An 18,344-nucleotide genomic window follows, 5' to 3' on the forward strand; every position below is an offset into this window, starting at 1 on the left:
TACAACACAGGAACAGGCCCTTTGGCCCTTCCAGCCTGCGCCGATCCAGATCCTTTATCTAAACCTGTCGCCTATTTTCTAAGGATCTACTTCCCTCTGTTCCCCGCCCGTTCATATATCTGTCTAGATGCATCTTGAATGATGCTATCGTGCCCGCCTCTACCACCTCTGCTGGCAAAGCGTTCCAGGCACCCACCACCCTCTGCGTAAAAAAAACCTTCCACGCACATCTCTCTTAAACTCCACCCCCCCCCCCCCCTCTCATCTTGAAATCGTGACCCCTTGTAATTGATATCCCCACTCTTGGAAAGAGCTTGTTGCTATCCACCCTATCCATACCTTTCATAATTTTGTAGACCTCAATCAGGTCCCCCCCTCAACCTCCGTCTTTCCAACGAAAACAATCCTAATCTACTCAACCTTTCTTCATAGCTAGCACACTCCATACCAGGCAACATCCTGATGAACCTCCGCTGCACACTCTCTAAAGCATCCACATCCTTCTGGTAATGTGGCGACCAGAACGGCACGCAGTATTCCAAATGTGGCCTAACCAAAGTCCTATACAACTGTAACATGACCTGCCAACTCTTGTACTCAATACCCCATCCGATGAAGGCAAGCATGCTGTATGCCTCATTGACCACTCTATCGACCTACGTTGCCACCTTCAGGGTACAATGGACCTGAACTCCCAGATCTCTCTGTACATCAATTTTCCCCAGGACTCTTCCATTGACCGTATAGTCCGCTCTTGAATTAGATCTTCCAAAATGCATCACCTCGCATTTGCCTGGCTTGAACTCCATCTGCCATTTCTCTGCCCAACTCTCCAATCTATCTATATTTTGCTGTATTCTCTTACAGTCCTCCTCACTATCTGCAACTCCACCAATCTTAGTATCATCTGCAAACTTGCTAATCAGAACACCTATACCTTCATCCAGATCATTTATGTATATCACAAACAACAGTGGTCCGAGCACGGATCCCTGTGGAACACCACTAGTCACCTTTCTCCATTTTGAGACACTCCCTTCCACCACTACTCTCTGTCTCCTGTTGCCCAGCCAGTTCTTTATCCATCTAGCTAGTACACCCTGAACTCTATACGACTTCACTTTTTCCATCAACCTGCCATGGGAAACTTGATCAAACGCCTTACTGAAGTCCATGTATATGACATCTACAGCCCTTCGCTCATCAATTGACGTTGTCACTTCCTCAAAGAATTCTATTAGTTTTGTAAGACATGACCTTCCCTGCACAAAACCATGCTGCCTATCACTGATAAGTCTATTTTCTTCCAAATGTGAATAGATCCTATCCCTCAGTATCTTCTCCAACAGTTTGCCTACCACTGACATCAAGCTCACAGGTCTATAATTCCCTGGATTATCCCTGCTGCCCTTCTTAAACAAAGGGACAACATTAGCAATTCTCCAGTCCTCCGGGACCTCACCCGTGCTCAAGGATGCTGCAAAGATATCTGTTAAGGCCCCAGCTATTTCGTCCCTCACTTCCCTCAGTAACCTGGGATAGATCTCATCCGGACCTGGGGACTTGTCCACCTTAATGCCTTTTAGAATTCCCAAAATTTCCCCCTTCCTTATGCCGACTTGACCTAGAGTATTTAAACATCCATCCCTAGCCTCAACATCCGTCATGTCCCTCTTCTTGGTGAATACCGATGCAAAGTACTCATTAAGAATTTCACCCATTTCCTCTGACTCCACGCATAAATTCCACCTTTTGTCTTTGAGTGGGCCAATCCTTTCTCTAGTTACCCTCTTGCTCCTTATATACAAATAAAAGGCTTTGGGATTTTCCTTAACCCTGTTAGCCAAAGATATTTCATGACCCCTTTTAGCCCTCTATGAAATGAAATTAAATGAAAATCACTTATTGTCACAAGTAGGCTTCAAATGAAGTTACTGTGAAAAGCCCCTAGGCGCCACATACCGGCGCCTGTTCGGGGAGGCTGATACGGGAATTGAACCGTGCTGCTGGCCTGCCTGGTCTGCTTTCAAAGCCAGCGATTTAGCCCTGCGCTAAACGCCCCATTATTGCGCGTTTGAGATTTGTCCTACTTTCCCGATATTTCTCCAAAGCTTCATCAGTTTTAAGTCGTCTAGATCTTATGTATGCTTCCTTTTTCATCTTAGCTAGTCTCACAATTCCACCCATCATCCATGGTTCCCTAATCTTGCCATTTCTATCCCTCATTTTCACAGGGACATATCTGTCCTGCACTCTGATCAACCTTTCCTTAAAAGACTCCCACATTTCAAATGTGGATTTACTCTTAAACAGCTGCTCCCAATCCACATTCCCTAGTTTCTGCCGAATTTTGTTATACTTGGCCTTTCCCCAATTTAGCACTCTTCCTTTAGGACCACTCTCGTCTTTGTCCATGAGTATTCTAAAACTTACGGAATTGTGATCGCTATTCCCAAAGTAATCACCGACTGAAACTTCAACCACCTGGCCGGGATCATTCCTCAATACCTGGTCCAGTATGGCCCCTTCCCGAATTGGACTATTTACATACTGCTCTAAAAAACTCTCCTGGATGTTCCTTACAAATTCTGCTCCAACACTACATGAGTCCCATTCAATGTTGGAGAAGTTAAAATCTCCCATCACGAGCACCCTATTGCTCCTACATTTTTCTATAATCTGTCTACATATTTGTACCTCTACTTCACGCTCGCTTTTGGGAGGCCTGTAGTAAAGTCCCAACAATGTTACTGCACCCTTCCTATTTCTTAGCTCTACCCATAGTGCCTCAGTGCTCGAATCCTCCATTGTGCCCAACTTAATCACAGCTGTGATATCACCTCTAACCAGTAATGCAACTCCTCCATCCCTTTTACCTCCCTCTCTATCCCTCCTGAAGCATCTATACCCTGGGATATTTAGGTCCCCGTCTTGCCCTTCCCTCAACCAAGTCGTAGTAATACCAATAACATCATATTCCCAGGTACTAATCCAAGCCCTAGGTTCACCTGCCTTACCTGCTACGCTTCTCGCATTAAAACAAATGCACCTCAGACCACCTGTCCCTTTGCGTTCAACAAGCATGTCTTTCGGGACTTGTGGGAGAAAACCGGAGCACCCGGAGGAAACCCACACAGACACTGGGAGAACATGCAGCCGGGAATCAAATGCGGGGCCCTGATGCTGTGAAGCAACAGTGCTAACCAATGTCCACCGTACAGCCCACTCCTGCATGAGGCGGACGCCTGCATCCGAGAATCATCGCACGACATCCTCCAAGTTTGCCAGGTGTTCTTTGTCGGTGGCTCCTGTGATTAACATATCATCTAGGTACAATGCCACCCAAGGCAACCCTTGAAGGTTATTTTCCATTACGCGCTTAAAAATAGCATAGAACGATGAGACTCCAAAAGGCAGGTGGGTGTATTCATGCAACCCCTTATGGGTGTTGATGGTGACAAACTTCTGGGAATCCGTATTTAGCTCCAGCAGGAGGTATGCATGTCTCATTCCAGCTTGGTAAACGTGTGGCCTCCAGCCAGCTTTGCATTGAGATCTTCAATATAAGATATGGGATACCGTTGAAGGCGGGAGGCCCTGTTGACAGTCCATTTATAATCTCCACAAAGGTGGACCGACTTGCTGGAACCAATGGCGCAGCCCATTCCGTAAACTGTACCAGCTGTATTATGCCAAGGCAATCCAGACACCCATGTTTGGCCTCTACCTTGGTGAGCAAGGCATGTGGGACTGGTCATGGCCTGAAATTGTTTGATAGGGCCTCTTGAGTCCACGTACAATTTTGCCCTTGCTCCTTTGTTCTTGCTAAGGCCCTCCTGAAACACCTCAGGATATTTCCCGATGACTTCATATAGGCCCCCTGTTTACATCCTGAAGATTGCCAATGCAATTGGATTTTTTGCAGCCAGTCTCTGCCCAGAAGACTTGGTCCTGGTCCTTGCATGATTATTGGGTCAAGTCAGACTGTTGCCAAGGGCAATCAGGGTCACGGTGGTTTCTATGATTCATAGATCCTCCCCCCATGTCCGTGGCCAACCAGGCCCTGGTGTCCCGCAGGCACAGGGGAGAGATGCCGGCTCAAGCGCCTGACTGATCCCCTATAGTTGAGACAGCAGCCCCAGTGTCTATTTCCATTTCCAAGGGGTGATCGTTGACCCGGAGTTTAATTTTGAACGAGGCAACTTTGAGGTGGTGATGCAGTTCAACTGTATTAGTTCATCCTGTTCGGGCTGGTGGATTTTCAAGCCCTGGGTCTGAGGTGGCTTCAGTTTCTGGCCTGGGCGGTACGCGAACTGACAGTTCTGGTAGCCTTACCTTGGGACGAATCCTTTGGCCATAGCTACAGTACTCTCGTGACTGCTCCCCAAAATCTTCTGGGGAAGCTTCTCTAACCGCCCTGAAGTTTCTCGGCCATCAGTCCATGTCTTTATGTGAACAGGTGTGAGCCCGGTTTTCCAATATGAGGGGGTGTCCGACACTGAGCACACTGCAGTCCATTGAACGCTTGTAGTTCCTGGGGCCTTTTTCCAGCATTTTCCAAGGGTAGCGGCAGTTGTATGGCTGTTTTAAGGTCCAGGACTGGTTCTGCAAGCAGTTTTCTCTGTGTCATGACGTTGTTTATCCTGCTTATCAACCTGACCAGTAGCATCTCTGGCAGGGCTGGCCCATACTCTGTGCTCAGTAAATTTCCTGAGCCTGGTCAGGAACTCCATTATAGATTCTCCAGGGATTCTTCCGGCTGTGACCTGTAGCAGTGGAAAATAACTGATGGTTATTTGGCGTTGAAGTTGGTTCACCACTAAATCTACCAGCTCAGTAAAAGATTTTGAGTGAAACTGGACCCAGGCAGATTCGGGGTGTCGGACCAGCCAGGGTTGGAAACTGGTGCGGAGGCAGATGTTGTAGCCTTCGCCTTGTTGATTGCCCGAAGGTGGATCCTGTTGGAATGGAGATGGACCTCTCCACCCTGCGCCCTGGCTTGGCGGGGGGACCTGCTGGATTTCTTGACTCTTGAGAAGGTTAAGTTTGAACTGAGGAGAAGGATGGAGGGGTTCTACAATTCATAGGCGTTATTCATTATGCACTTTCGAGAATTGGATCACATCGAACATTAGTGGGGGTGGGGGGGGGGGGGGGGTAGAGGGGTGGGAGGGTTGGGGGGGCACTGTATGTGTTAATGGCAACTATGGGTGATTCCTGATTCCTTTTTGTTATTTGTTTATGTTAACATGCGGGCAGTTGTTTGAGGGTTTGGTGGGAGGATGGGATTGTTGTTGCTGATATGGGGATTGACATTATGTTCGTTACTGCTTATTGTTTATTGTTGGTGGGTGCAAATTTGGGAGAAAATGTGAAAAGGAGGAGAATAAAAATGTTTTAAAAAAAAAAAATGTTTTTGAGTCTGCGGCCCCCGGGTAAGTCAGGTGTCAAAGGATTACCTTCTGTTGGTCGCCACCTTCTATGCCATTCGCCCAAAATAAATAGCGCATTTGTTTGGTGTACTAGGGCCAATCCTCCATGCCTGCATCATAGTTTCCCAAATAACAGCATTTCTGGGCTCCCTTCATACATCTCTGACAAGAGGTGGGGGGCTTTCTTTAATAGAGCTGCCCAGAGTCCCGCTTTTTCCTTCTCATTACTAGTGTAGTAATCCCAGAGACACGAAGATAAATGTTAAACCAAATTTATTTTAACTCAAAGGTAAAGCCGCACCCACGGCATACAACACTAGTGTCCCAGCCCAGGACTAAGAGGAGGTCCGGGTCTGGACCAATATTTAAAGGCTCGATATGAGTCCCAGCTGGACCGGCCTCCGCCCGCTACCATGGGAACTCGTACTCCACGAGCTCCATGGGGAGATCAATGCGTGATCCATCGTGGTCCTCGTGAGGGTTATCACAGTGACTAGCATAGTAATTATGCTGCTTGTGTTGTGCTGCTTCGTGCTATGCTGAGATCTGGGTTATCGCAACTGGTTAATGAAGGAGTTAAACCCTAGAAATATAGGATGAATGTAAGAGATAGTTGCACAACTTTCTTTGTTGTTCTGATCAAAATGCTGCTGTGTTCACATTCTTAGAATGCAGAACTGTGATGCAGCCAAATCATGTTGACAACTGTGAACTACCTCAAGCTTTTCTTTGTAAATCCAGTTTGTTTTGCAGTGTTACTTTTTAAGTTTAGCCAATCTAGCGTGTAAAAATGTTACAATAGCAAAATTGTTTGTAAATGAATACATTTCCTTTTTAATTCTACAAGAGTGACTGAGTTGATGTCAATAGTTACATTAATGCTCACAATTTAGGCTTGAGGCCTGTTCAGCTTTGGACAGCTGACTAAAGTACAAAATTCTTTGGAATCATGCCAAGAAGGAGCAACATTAGGATTAGCTTCTGCATGTATTCATTGATTATATAGCTCAGTTATTAGGTAGTATGTTGATGATTTATACTGTATCTTGTTAAGAGTGATTTAACAAGTCTTTCAGCTAATTTCATGTGTGTAACATTCTTAGTTGGCTTTCTGCTTTTGTGGCTGGCAGTTAGCTGTAATGAGAGCTGGAGGAGTGCTGCCTCTGGGGAGATTAGAGAAGCAGTGAGATCAGTTACTTTGGATTGGCTGCACAAAGCACTTCCTGTGTTGTGATTTGAAGCATGTGGCAAAACTGCATTCTCCGGAAAACGAACAGACTGATCTCTGTCATGCTCATGCATTAATGTTGTAAAACAAGTGAACGACAAAGCTTTGACTAAAGTTTTCAGCAGTTTCTTCAAGCTACAAGGGCTCGAAGTCAGCAAAACTAATGTGAGTAATGAGAAAGGAATATTGAGCAAAAGGAAGCTGGCTGAGGCATTTGGCTCACAGCTCATTTAAGCAGGGTAGAGGAACTTACTCTTGTCCACCATTTAAAACTTTTAAAATTTATCAGTAGCAGAATTTAACGAATTGTTTTGCAATAGACAAAATAAATATGTTTCCAGGTACCTTCCTGTTTGTCAGTTACGTATTTAGTTGGTTCCTTTACATGGGTATATGCTGCATTATGTTGAGTGTGGAGTTCATATCGTGTGTAATCTATGTAGTTTTTACTGTGCTTCTAGGTTATTTATAACAAAAGGAACAGACGATGCAGGCTATGTAGTGGTGTCAGTATAGGGTTCTATTTGATAGTTATTGATAACACAAGACAGTATAAGTTCTGGTAGTTTAATACTTTCAACTATTTAAGTATTAATTGTTACAAGTTGCATTATTATTATGTTGGTATATTAGTTGCATTTTTAGGTGCAAAAATATTTTTTGTGCATCTCTAATGCTGGAAAATTGTGGATTTAAAAGTTATACAGAACCAAAGAACAAACCCAAAATTATTTGAACAAGCTAATCCATAGAATTCCTTGAGTGCAGAATGAGACCATTTGGCCCATCAAGTCTACACCGGCCCTCTGAAAGAGCAGCCTACTTAGGCCCACACCCCACCCTATCCCTGTAGCCGTACCTAACCTGCGCATCTTTGGACTTCGGAAAGAAAACGGAGCACCCAGAGTAAACCCACGCAGACACAGGGAGAATGTGCAAACTCCACACAGTCGCCCAAGCCTGGAATTGAACCCGGGTCCCTGGCGCTGTGAGGCTGCAGTGCTAACCACTGTGCCACCGTGCCGCCCTGGAGTTGAACTTGAGGATGAGAAACTTGCAGATTTATGGACAAGAAGCAGTCTTTCCAAGAGCCAGAGTTGGGACATTGAGCTAAATGGCCTCCTTCAGTGCATATGTTTCCACGATTCCTGTGAATCAGTTTTTATGGAGACCGTGTCAGTTGATTTCTTAAAATCTAAATTGGTAATGCTTAAAACTCATCATTATCAATCAACGCCTCAATGAAATCTAGGAAGTTGTTTATATGAGGATAGGAAAACCTCTTTTGAACCATATCAGCTTTTGCTAATGAGAATTGTTTCCAAAGGGATCATCATTCTGTACTGTAATGATTCTATGATTCTATCCTTGTATTGAGTACTTTTCACAGTCGAGGTAATGAAAATCACTTTTTAACTAAACATAATTTCAGTTTCTAATGCAATCCGCACAGGCTTGAATATTCAGGTATGTTCATATATTTTAAAATAGGATTCTAAAACTCTACTATTAAAAAGAAACCTGACTGATTTAACATCCTCTTAGTTTTTTAAGAGTATAGCAACATCTGCTTGTAGGCAATCAGCAGTTTCCAACAAAGACTTCAATAAAGACAAAAATTAAATATGGAGGAAGAAAACAGCCACACATTGCAAAGAATTTGTGAAATCCTCCGAAAGGGATAGAAGTTATGCTGGAAAGAAAGTCATCATATATAATAATAGAAAGGACGGTACTAAACGTGGAACAAAATGCCACAATTAGGTTGGCATTGATGGAACTTCACAGGTTTAATTCTCGTGGTTTATTGCGGCTGTGGTTAGATCAGGTCAGATCTTACCTGACATCAGAGGTTTTGTTGTGCCCAGGCAAACAAAAGAGGTTAGGTTAGGTCTTGGCTGAGAATGGGATTATGCAGGAATCTGAGGTTGGCAGTGGGATTGGCTCAGATCTGGGTTGATGGCTGGTGACATTCTGAATCTGTGTTTATGGCAAAGATCAGATTGCGTGCAGGCTGATGATGAGTTGTGTCTAGTTTTGTTTGGGCCAACAATGATTGACATGTCTGGGTTATCAGCAGGAGTCAGGTTGCATCTGGGCTGACAGGAGGTAGGTTGAGTCAGACTGATTCCACAGTCAGGTTGGATCTGGATTGATAATAGCAGTCAGGTTAATGAGAAGGCATGGCTACAACCTCAATGCGGCAGTTTTATCCCCTCGCCCTATAGAAAGACAAACTATTTAAAGCGTTTGCTAGAAATGTGCCAACTGTCATGAAGGATGAAAGCAGTGTCATAGGTCCAACTATTTTGATTAACATAAATAACCAAGTAAACAAAATCAAATGAACAGTGGGTAAAATTAAAGGGACGGTCCTTTAGAGGGTAACTGCCTTAAGCAAAAAGCGAATCACGAGACTTTAAACCAAAATGTGATTAAAATGGGTCAATTTATAATCATCAATGATAGATTCAAATTGGATGGTGACTTCTGAAGTGAGCCACTAGGCACTGTCATGCAGATTTTGATTCAAAAATTCTTATCAAGTAAGAGTCATTACTCACTGAAAAGAGAAAATGATAGGCCTCTGTAAATGTGCAATTGTGTCTTAATTCTGTGAATTTGGAATCTGTTCAGATAAACGTATTAGAACTTTATTGCACAGCACAAGGCTAAGCACATGACTAAGTGCACACAGTCTAAAGGAAATGTGGGCTGACTTTAAATAATTTTGCATCCTGTTTGTTTTCATTGCTGTTCCATTTTAGAAATAGTTTGGAATAATAGTGGGTCTGAGCAAGAGACTTATGAATCACATCCCAAATTATCACTACAGCATCCTTCATAATTTTATTATGATCTATTTAATTTAAAACACACTTAAATGTACACCCATAGATCATTAAAAGGCAATGGGCAGAATTTTCCAAAAGAAATAACAACGTGTCAGGTTCTGGCTGAAAACCGGCATGTTTCTCCTCCGATCTTCTGACAGTTTGTCAGGAAAAAAAAACCGATGGCCGTGTTTAACGCTGTCACTCTGGCGGGCCACAGCCTCAGAATCAGCAAGCCCGGCTACACTGAGATTGTGGCACCATCCTTAAAGGGCTCACAATCAGTGAGAACATTGAACACCCTCCCCACAAGCTTAGGGGCGACCTGCCTCAGCACGACAAGAGGTATTGGGGGGTACTCTCGCTGCCCATGTTCCCTCGTACCCACCCCTCCTCCTTCCCCTCCCTCCATGGCCATGGCCCTTCCTGGACATGAACCTGACCGCATCACAAACAGTGGGTGGGAGAGATCTCAAATCGAGATCTCGCCGGCACAAAAGCATTATGGCCCTCTCATGGTGTAGAAGATTGTAGTTTAGTCGGGCAGCATGGTCGGCACGGGCTTGGAGGGCCAAAGGGCCTGTTCCTATGCTGTACTTTTCTTTGTTCTTTGTTCATGAGATGTAGTGGCCATAATGGGATTTGCATGCACATCGAATAGGCCCCAAAAAATTGCGCGTGATATCTATCTCTTTACTTTTTTCAGCCATTGACAGGAAAGTTCTGTTAATTGCCACTTTATACAGTAAAAATGGTTTTAAGGTTGGTTTGGCATCTAGGTAATTGCATACATGAGCAGTAGATTAATGTTCTCATTCTTCTTATACATTTGTAAATACTAATTGATTCACTCGGGTCATTCTAACCTAATTACTTATTATCCACGTTCTTTTACCTGTCCTAAACTATTGAATTGTAGTAAATATGAAATGGCAGAAGTGGCATTTTCTGACGGCAGTACGTGGGAGTGGTGATATCTGAAGGTTAGATCTGGTGGTAGAGGTAAAAATACAATTGGTGGGATTTTTCCACTTTTCATGTGTGGACAAGTGAATGTTCATAGCATAGAACTACAGCCAAATTGTTTAAATTGTGTAATACATATTAAGTTGGTTAGTGTATCCACCAACTGTCCACTGGAAGCAGCTGATACTTAATGCCACTAATGCAGATATTTTAATCTATATAAATGGTAAATGTTATACCTGAGGGAGAGAATCCAACTTGAGTTAAGTTCTTGCCTTGAATATTTCAATAACATTCTTCATAATGGGATACGTATTCTGTACTCCATATTAGTGATTGTTCAGGTAAGTATGGAGCCAAAGGGAAAATGTAGGGGGTGGGTGGTCAGGGATCCGGACTCTATGGGGCCGGTGGAGGCGGTTTTGTGCATAGCGTTGAATCTGAGGGCCCTGGTTACTGCACCACTCAAGCTTTCCCCTGCAAGATTCTCAGGGCGCACCTGACTAGAGCGCGGATGAGTGGGTTCTTCCCGGGAGTGGAGGACGGGTATGAGCGGCGCTCTCGGGGGTTGGCGAATCACACGCATGTGTTTTGTTCTTGCCCCAAGCTTGTTAGTTTCTGGGTCTCCTTGTCAGGGAATTTGGGCGTTCAGCTGGAGGAGCAGTGCGCTTTGGTGACCATTTCTGGAGTTTCGGACTCTCCAGTGCTGCAAGTGGAGACAAGGGCAGGTGTCCTAGCCTTCGCCTCGCCAATAGTCCGGAGGCGAGTTCTGCTTGGATGGTGGTCCCCGGTGCCACCTACGGCCTCAGCTTGGTTAAGATACCTGATGGAATTCTGCACCTTAAGAAGATCAAGAAGACCATGAGGAGGTCGTGTAGGGACCTTTTTCAGGAAACTGATTCCCGTTAGTTGTTTGGGGGGGTGGGGGGGGCTGGCTATCTTTTTGTGAAGGTTTTGCTTTCTTTACGGTGGGAGGGGATGGGGGGACCGACGGCATGGCAGCACAGTGGTTAGCACTGTTGCTTCGCAGCTCCAGGGACCCTTGTTCTCCCTGTGTCTGCGTGGGTTTCCTCCATGTGCTCCGGTTTCCTCCCACAAAGACGTGCTTGTTAGGTGAATTGGACATTCTCAATTCTCCCTCAATTTACCCGAACAGGCGCCGTAGTGGCGACTAGTGTACTTTCACAGTAACCTTAATTGCAGTGTTAATGTAAGCCTACTTGTACTAATAAAGATTATTATTATTTTAATTACTCAATACAGTCTTTGGAACATTTGAAATATTAATTAAAAATATCATAAGCCTTTATAAAGCAACTAACATTTTTATTTTTGTGCATATCTAACTGCTTATCTTTGTGTGGTGATATCCTTTTAATTTATCCACCATCTTTTTAAATCAGCCCTTTAATGACTGCCAATGTCGAAGATCTGAGTCATCGCCCAGAGAAATCCTAAAACAATGTCTAGTATATCCAGGGCATTTGGCCATGCAATAAAAATAAAGCTGAGGTTGCAAAGTAAGAGCCTGAAGAGAAAATCTATCCTACTGTGCACTTAAAAAGCATAAAATCAAGGGCAGTTTGGAATTCTATTCCTCGTCTTTTTATTTGATAGCTATGGTTATTTTTCCCCCAATCCAAATGCTTCTTTATTGATTTGTTGGACAATGTCACTGTCCAGAAGCAATACTCCCATTTCTTGGTGCTTCCCCATGGTGACCTGCTGTCTACTATCAAACAGCATGTTGGAGGCATGATTTTTCTAGTCCTATTAATGGTACATTAAAACATAGATATTAAATTATTAAAATAGATTTTGTCTATTACTAAAATAAATTATCAGATAAAGAATTAACAATCCATAATATTTTCAAATTGCTGAATATTATGTAAAACACAGTCATGCCTCAATTAAATTGTGGCATTTATTTACAGCAACTCAAATTAAAAAGGATTGTTTTTTTCTTAGGTACATTTGAAAGCTCAAATGGTCAGTAAAGCCCAACAACTTGACATGATGTCCAAGCAATACAAGCAGTTAGAGAAGCGTCTGGAAGAAATGCTTTCTAGAATTGCTAAGGAAACAGAGGATATTAAGAATCTGGAAGAGCAGCTGACAGAAGGTAGCTATTAAGAATAGTTTTTTATTTTCTGTGGAAGGCGCCTTTATAAGTGACCAACCGATATATTGTGCAAATGATTGTACTCTGTTGAAATCTTAAGAAAACTCCTAGGGAGCAAGTTTATAAAGAGCTGAGGTTTTTTTCTGTCCTTTAAGTTAAAAGACAGCAGATCAAAGTGAGGGTCCAAACCTAGATTTGGGGATGGAGGAGAAGCTTGTTCCTTTAATATATCTGTATATTATTGCCTTTAAGAAAGGGTTGCAATTTAATGAGTTATATTGTTTGTAATATTTGATCCTGTTGAATTAATGAGAATTCCCTAATGGTATGCACAGCAAATGTTGTGAACAAGTACTTTAGGGGATAACTTGTCCTGATGCATTTTTATCAGGCCAGATAGCAGCTAATGAGGCACTGAAGCGGGACCTGGAGGGTATTATTGCTGGGCTGCAGGAATATTTGGAGAGCGTGAAAGGACAGGCAAAACAAGCCCGGGAGGAATGTACCGAGCTGCAGAAGGAAAAGGAGGCACTGTTGCTACGATTGGCTGAGCTGGAACAACAGAAGAATCAGCTAGGAATCGTTGCCATGGATGCGGTACACTTGAGAAAGGTATGTATTTGAGTGCATTAAGAACCCCGAGGAACTATACCGTTTTCCTACACAAGAAAGGTGATCACAATAAACATTTAAGAATAAAGGTTCACAAAATGTATAGATTTACAATTCAACTCCACCTTCACATAAAATTCTTTTGATTTTGATGATCGTGGTAAAGGGCTTAATCAACTACGTATTCACAATCTGAAATGTTCCACCAAATCAGCAACTGAAAATAATAGAGTAGAAATTGATAATCAACTATTAAACATATTGTAGCAAAATAAGGTTGCTTGTTTATATTAACATTTCCGTTTTCCCTGCTGTAATTATACAAACAACACATTATAGAAGCAAACATGCATTTGCAAATATTACACTGTACCGTGCAAAGCAGGTAATATAGATACATCTCTAGTTAAATAGTAAGTAATAGATTTACTTATTTACTTGGAAGAATATTGGTAACCTAAACCTTACTGAGTTTAGCTGTAGAGTCCACATTTACTTCTCATTTTAGGAGATGTGTGACCTGGAACATTCTTTACAAGAGCAACAGGAATTGAATGAATCCCTGCGTCAAGCTCAGGGTGACCTCAGTGAGTATGAAGCTGAATTAGAATCTCAATTGCAAGCAAGGGATAGTGAAGCAAACCAGCTTAGAGAAGAACTGGAGCGACTCCGGAAACTTAGTCAAGTGAGTTACAACCCGAGTACTTGTCTCTTATTCATTTCCCAAAATTGTTGTTTCTTTTTAAATGTCTTGAGAAATATGAAGGAAGTATTCAGCCAGAAAATACTTTACTTATTTATACCGATGTTTATACAGCACAAAAGAATTGGAAATTAATAACATTGTATACTCAATATTTATTGGTTGTTGAATTTTCCATTAGATATATGCTAATTATAATTTTTAAACTTTTATCCAGAACTTTATTTTATTTAATTAGAGCCATCTCCCTGGCTAGCTCCATCGCCCACTGCTCGGCGGCGATGAGAACCCTTGGGTCTGGTGGTCCGCCTCCTGTCTTCTCCCGCTTCTGGCGATTATGGGTCGTTTTTCCTAGGGGACACGTAAAAGACATGGTTAGATGCTTGGATGTGAGTTATACATGCCTGTAGCTGGTGGCCTGTGTGTGCAAGGTACCTGGCCAAAGAGGACAATACAGGTGTTGGGGTTTCGCAGCATGGGGATGTAAGTGGAATGCAGGCCGATGGGTCTAATTGGCCTCTAGGGGGGCGCGGGGGCAGAGAGAGGAGTGAGCGACAGGTGTGATGCCAGGGGCACAGATGGTGACTTAGCCGGGCTGACCTAATGAGGTCAATCTAACTCAGCACTGCCAAGCCTGTCAGCCTGGTGAGGCCCAATCACTTTAAAATCACTCACCTACTCTGCTTGCGCTGCTCAGACTGTTTGACATTGGCGGGCGGTAGCCGCCTGTCCACCCTGGGGAATAAGGTGTTTGGCCTTACCTTCACCGCATCTAGCATCCTGCCGAGCTTGGTATCAGTGAACCGGGGGAGGCAGCTCTCTGTGGGACCATCTTCTTGGCTGGAATGAGAGTGTGTGGAGTGCTTATAAGCAGCTTCAGCTTGTCAAGCTCTCCAGCGCCATTTCCGTACCCAGTAAATCTGATGCCGGTGAAATTAGAGTTGCTCTAGATTCAAGTGGGCAGAGTGCTGGTCCATTAGCATATCATGAATTGCTCTGGAAACCATGCCCCTAATGGGAACGCGGACCTCATGCAGTTCAGTCCCGGCGTCAACACTCAATCGGAGAATCCTGGCCACTATTTTTTTCTTGTTTCCATATGATCTTGCTTCTTTTTAAAGTGATTGGGCAGGATACTCCGTTGCCCGAAGGCGGTATAATAATCGGCGATCGGGCGGTGAATCGCCTGCGACGCTAAAATCAGGGCCGGCGCCGGTTTGACGAGGGTCAGCCATGCTCCGCCCCCTCCGCAATGGCATCATCGCATTGCGCGCAGTTCCAACTGCATTGGCGCGTCATCGGCCAGCCCTCCCGCAATGTTCCCCCTGATCGGCCGAGTTCCCGATGGCGAACGGGGCACGTGTAGTCTCATCCGTGCGGGAACCCGGTGTGACGGTTGCGGACTGTGTCCAGCGTCACCACACTCAGCTGGAATCCATGCAGCTGGCTGGGGGACTGGTGGTGGGTGGCCTGAGAGTGGGCTGTGGGGTCGCGGATGGCTTGTCGGGTCTGCGCACGGCCGGCGCCATGTTGTACAGTGGCGCCGCTGCATGTCGTCAGCCGTCCGTATGTGTGGCCAGGGACCCGACCATTCTCCGGCTGTTTTCGGTGAGGGAGCTGGGAGTTTTACTCGGCGCCGGTGCTAGCCCCTCACCGGTCCCAGAATCGGTGAGGGTTTCACACAGATTTTTTTGATCTCAAAAGACCACACATACTCCGCTGGAGTCAGCACTTAGCCACTGAGACGGCGAATCCAGCCCTTTATGTTTTGCCCTTTCTCCTGCCTCCTCCCTCTCCTTGTTACTGTATCCTTTCAGTGGACCACCTCCTCCGTAATGGTGCTTCTTCTCTGATCACCTGACCTCTAATTTTGCATTGTCTCTTAAGGCTTTTTCTTGTACGCATGTCCAGTCCCGGATAGAAAGAATAGAAAGCAAACTGTGTATGTGTTGGCCAAATCCCTACAGTGCAGAAGGAGGCCATTTGGCCCATCGAGTCTGCACCGACCCTTTAAAGGAGCACCCCACCCAGGCCCACACAGACACGGAGAGAACGTACAAACTCCAGAGTCACCCAAGGTCGGAATTGAACTCTGGTCCCTGGTGCTTTGAGACAGCAGTGCCAATCACTCTGTAACCATGTAGCCCTCATGATGCAACGTCTTTTAAAACACTGATACACTTTGAAGCTTGCGGTTCAGGTAGTCAATGGATATTGGATCTGTGTGACATGCTCTATTGGATCAGTTTACAAGTGTAACATATGGCACTGTTCTTCATTTGATCCCCCTGCTCTGAAGAGCTCGGATGCATCTTTGGTTACCAGGCAGATGGAGAGACTGAGTCTATAATTTTCTTAAAATGAATATGTCTGTACCCTCTACATAGGAAAGTCTAAAATTAGCTGTCTGCTAATTATTTTCCAGATGGAACAATCTGCCCTGCAGGCTGAGCTGGAAAAAGAAAGACAAGCGCTAGAAAATGCCATAACACGGGCTCAACTAGTGGCTGAAAAGGAGCATGAAAACAAGAAGTTAGTTGCACAACTAAAAGGTCTCCAGGTAAGTCAATTCTGACTGATAGTTACTTAAAATAGACAATTGCTACAGTTTTTTCCCAATAAAATTATATATTAATTAATTTGATGCCATACAGCATAGCACAAAGGGGTAATCTAATTAGAATATAACACTGATTCCTACTTATGGTATAATACACTGCATGCTATTTGAAAATGTATTAAGTTTGTTATATTTATGTCAGAAATATGCTTAAACTTTGGATATTATTGTCTGGAAAATTAATCCTGGTCTCAACCTTCTGCTGTAAGCTTAGAATGCACAAAGGATATCTATCACAATGTATATTTACTATGTTGATAAAATGTCATGTGAATCCCTTGAGCAAATTCACTCAAATTATCTTGGAGAAAAATGCTGTTTTAAATGATGTGAACTATGTTGTGTTGTTTGCTTAAGGCCATGAACTGAAAGGGAGAATTCCATTTTTATTATTTTATGTATTACTGGTCATAATTTAGTTCCAGCTTTCCTGTTACACAACACACTTGATCCAATTCTTTACACGTATCGATATCAAGGAACAGCAAATTATGTTACATGTGCTAATTTGGTAATAACTTTGCAACACCAAATAAATATGAATTTAAGTATTTAGCATCCACAGTCAGGATTTATCCACTTTTACAGTATAGTTCAGAAATGTTTGGCATTTACGTTTTATTGTGTGATAATAAAAATGGGTCTCATTCTAGACCTAGCAAGAGGTTGTTACTGCTCGTGAAATTATCAGGTACTGCACTAGCTGTTCAGGGAGACTTCCGTGTTATTTTTAAAATGTGAACATAACAGCCCGTAACTTCGTGGCCCCCCAGCATAACATTTGCAAATGACACAAATGTGCTGGGAAATCCCTCCTGGAATGGAAGTTCGCAGGTAAGGCTTTATGTGGCTGTTATCCAGAAGTGCTAACTTCCCCTGGACAATTGCACTGTGTGGGCAACCATCCAACAAAGCGATTTAAATTTGTAACTTTGGATGATTCTATAAGTGTTACACCAGTAGTTACTTAGAAAGAGTTAGAAGGATTAAAACCAATTCTAATTTCAGGGCAACTACTTTAAACACTAAGACCATGCCCCACACGTTACGCTTTCCACACACCAGAACCCCCCCCTCCCAAACTAATCAACCCCCAGGATACACCCAACCCTTCCCAGCCGCATGGGACTCCCCCATCTGCTGGCTCGACTAAATTATTATCTCGCAACACCCCCCCCCTTTAACCTGGGAGCGGCCTTGGCTGCCATGCAAGTAGATCCCCCACCCCTCATTTCATATGCATTTACCTGGACACCTACCGTCTCCCTGGTCTGCCAGATTCACTGGGCCCTTTAAACCTACCTGCTTTCCGGCAGCCAGTGTAGTAAAAAGGCGTGTGACCTCCCTCCATTCACTGGAGTTCCATTGTGCTGTGACCTTTAGCGACTCTTTTCGCTGCAGGCTCCAAACAGCTTCAGCCAGCAGAGGTTTGGACACAGTTTTCCAGCGTGGGTAAGTGCGCTTTACACTGGTCTAATTCCAGCAGGAGGCCAGCACTTTATGTTGCTGTGTGGAAGTTCCGGCCTAACATTAATTGGACATAGTTTTAAGATTATTCTCTCTTAATTGCAGGTCCACATCTTAAAATTCTTCATAATTAAACATCTGACTTTGAAGTTGTGGCATATTGTTGGGCCAAAGATTTATTTTGCTTTTGAACCCAAACCTAGGGTTGCTGGGTGCAGACTCAAACAGTCAAAAGGGGAAAATTAACTTTTCCTATTGCCTTGAGAGGCACCATTAAAATGTAGCCACTTGGAATGGGATTTTTGCACATGATCAGCATTATTTTTTAGCTCCAATGTGACCAGCAGCATATTCCAT

General features: G+C 43.8%; 1 protein-coding gene across 3 annotated transcripts in view; it reads left to right on the forward strand.

The window, feature by feature from the left end:
* cntrl (centriolin) overlaps positions 1–18,344 on the forward strand; it is a 202,457-nt gene that overhangs the window by 74,259 nt on the left and 109,854 nt on the right. For all 3 annotated transcript variants that reach the window (XM_072488558.1, XM_072488560.1, XM_072488559.1), the window contains 4 exons: positions 12,432–12,585; positions 12,977–13,197; positions 13,706–13,882; positions 16,326–16,460. In XM_072488558.1, the coding sequence (XP_072344659.1) occupies positions 12,432–12,585; positions 12,977–13,197; positions 13,706–13,882; positions 16,326–16,460 (687 nt within the window). The remainder of the gene's footprint in view (positions 1–12,431; positions 12,586–12,976; positions 13,198–13,705; positions 13,883–16,325; positions 16,461–18,344) is intronic.

Source organism: Scyliorhinus torazame, chromosome 22, assembly GCF_047496885.1.
Source record: "Scyliorhinus torazame isolate Kashiwa2021f chromosome 22, sScyTor2.1, whole genome shotgun sequence".
In the NCBI taxonomy this organism is placed as follows: Eukaryota; Metazoa; Chordata; class Chondrichthyes; order Carcharhiniformes; family Scyliorhinidae; genus Scyliorhinus; species Scyliorhinus torazame.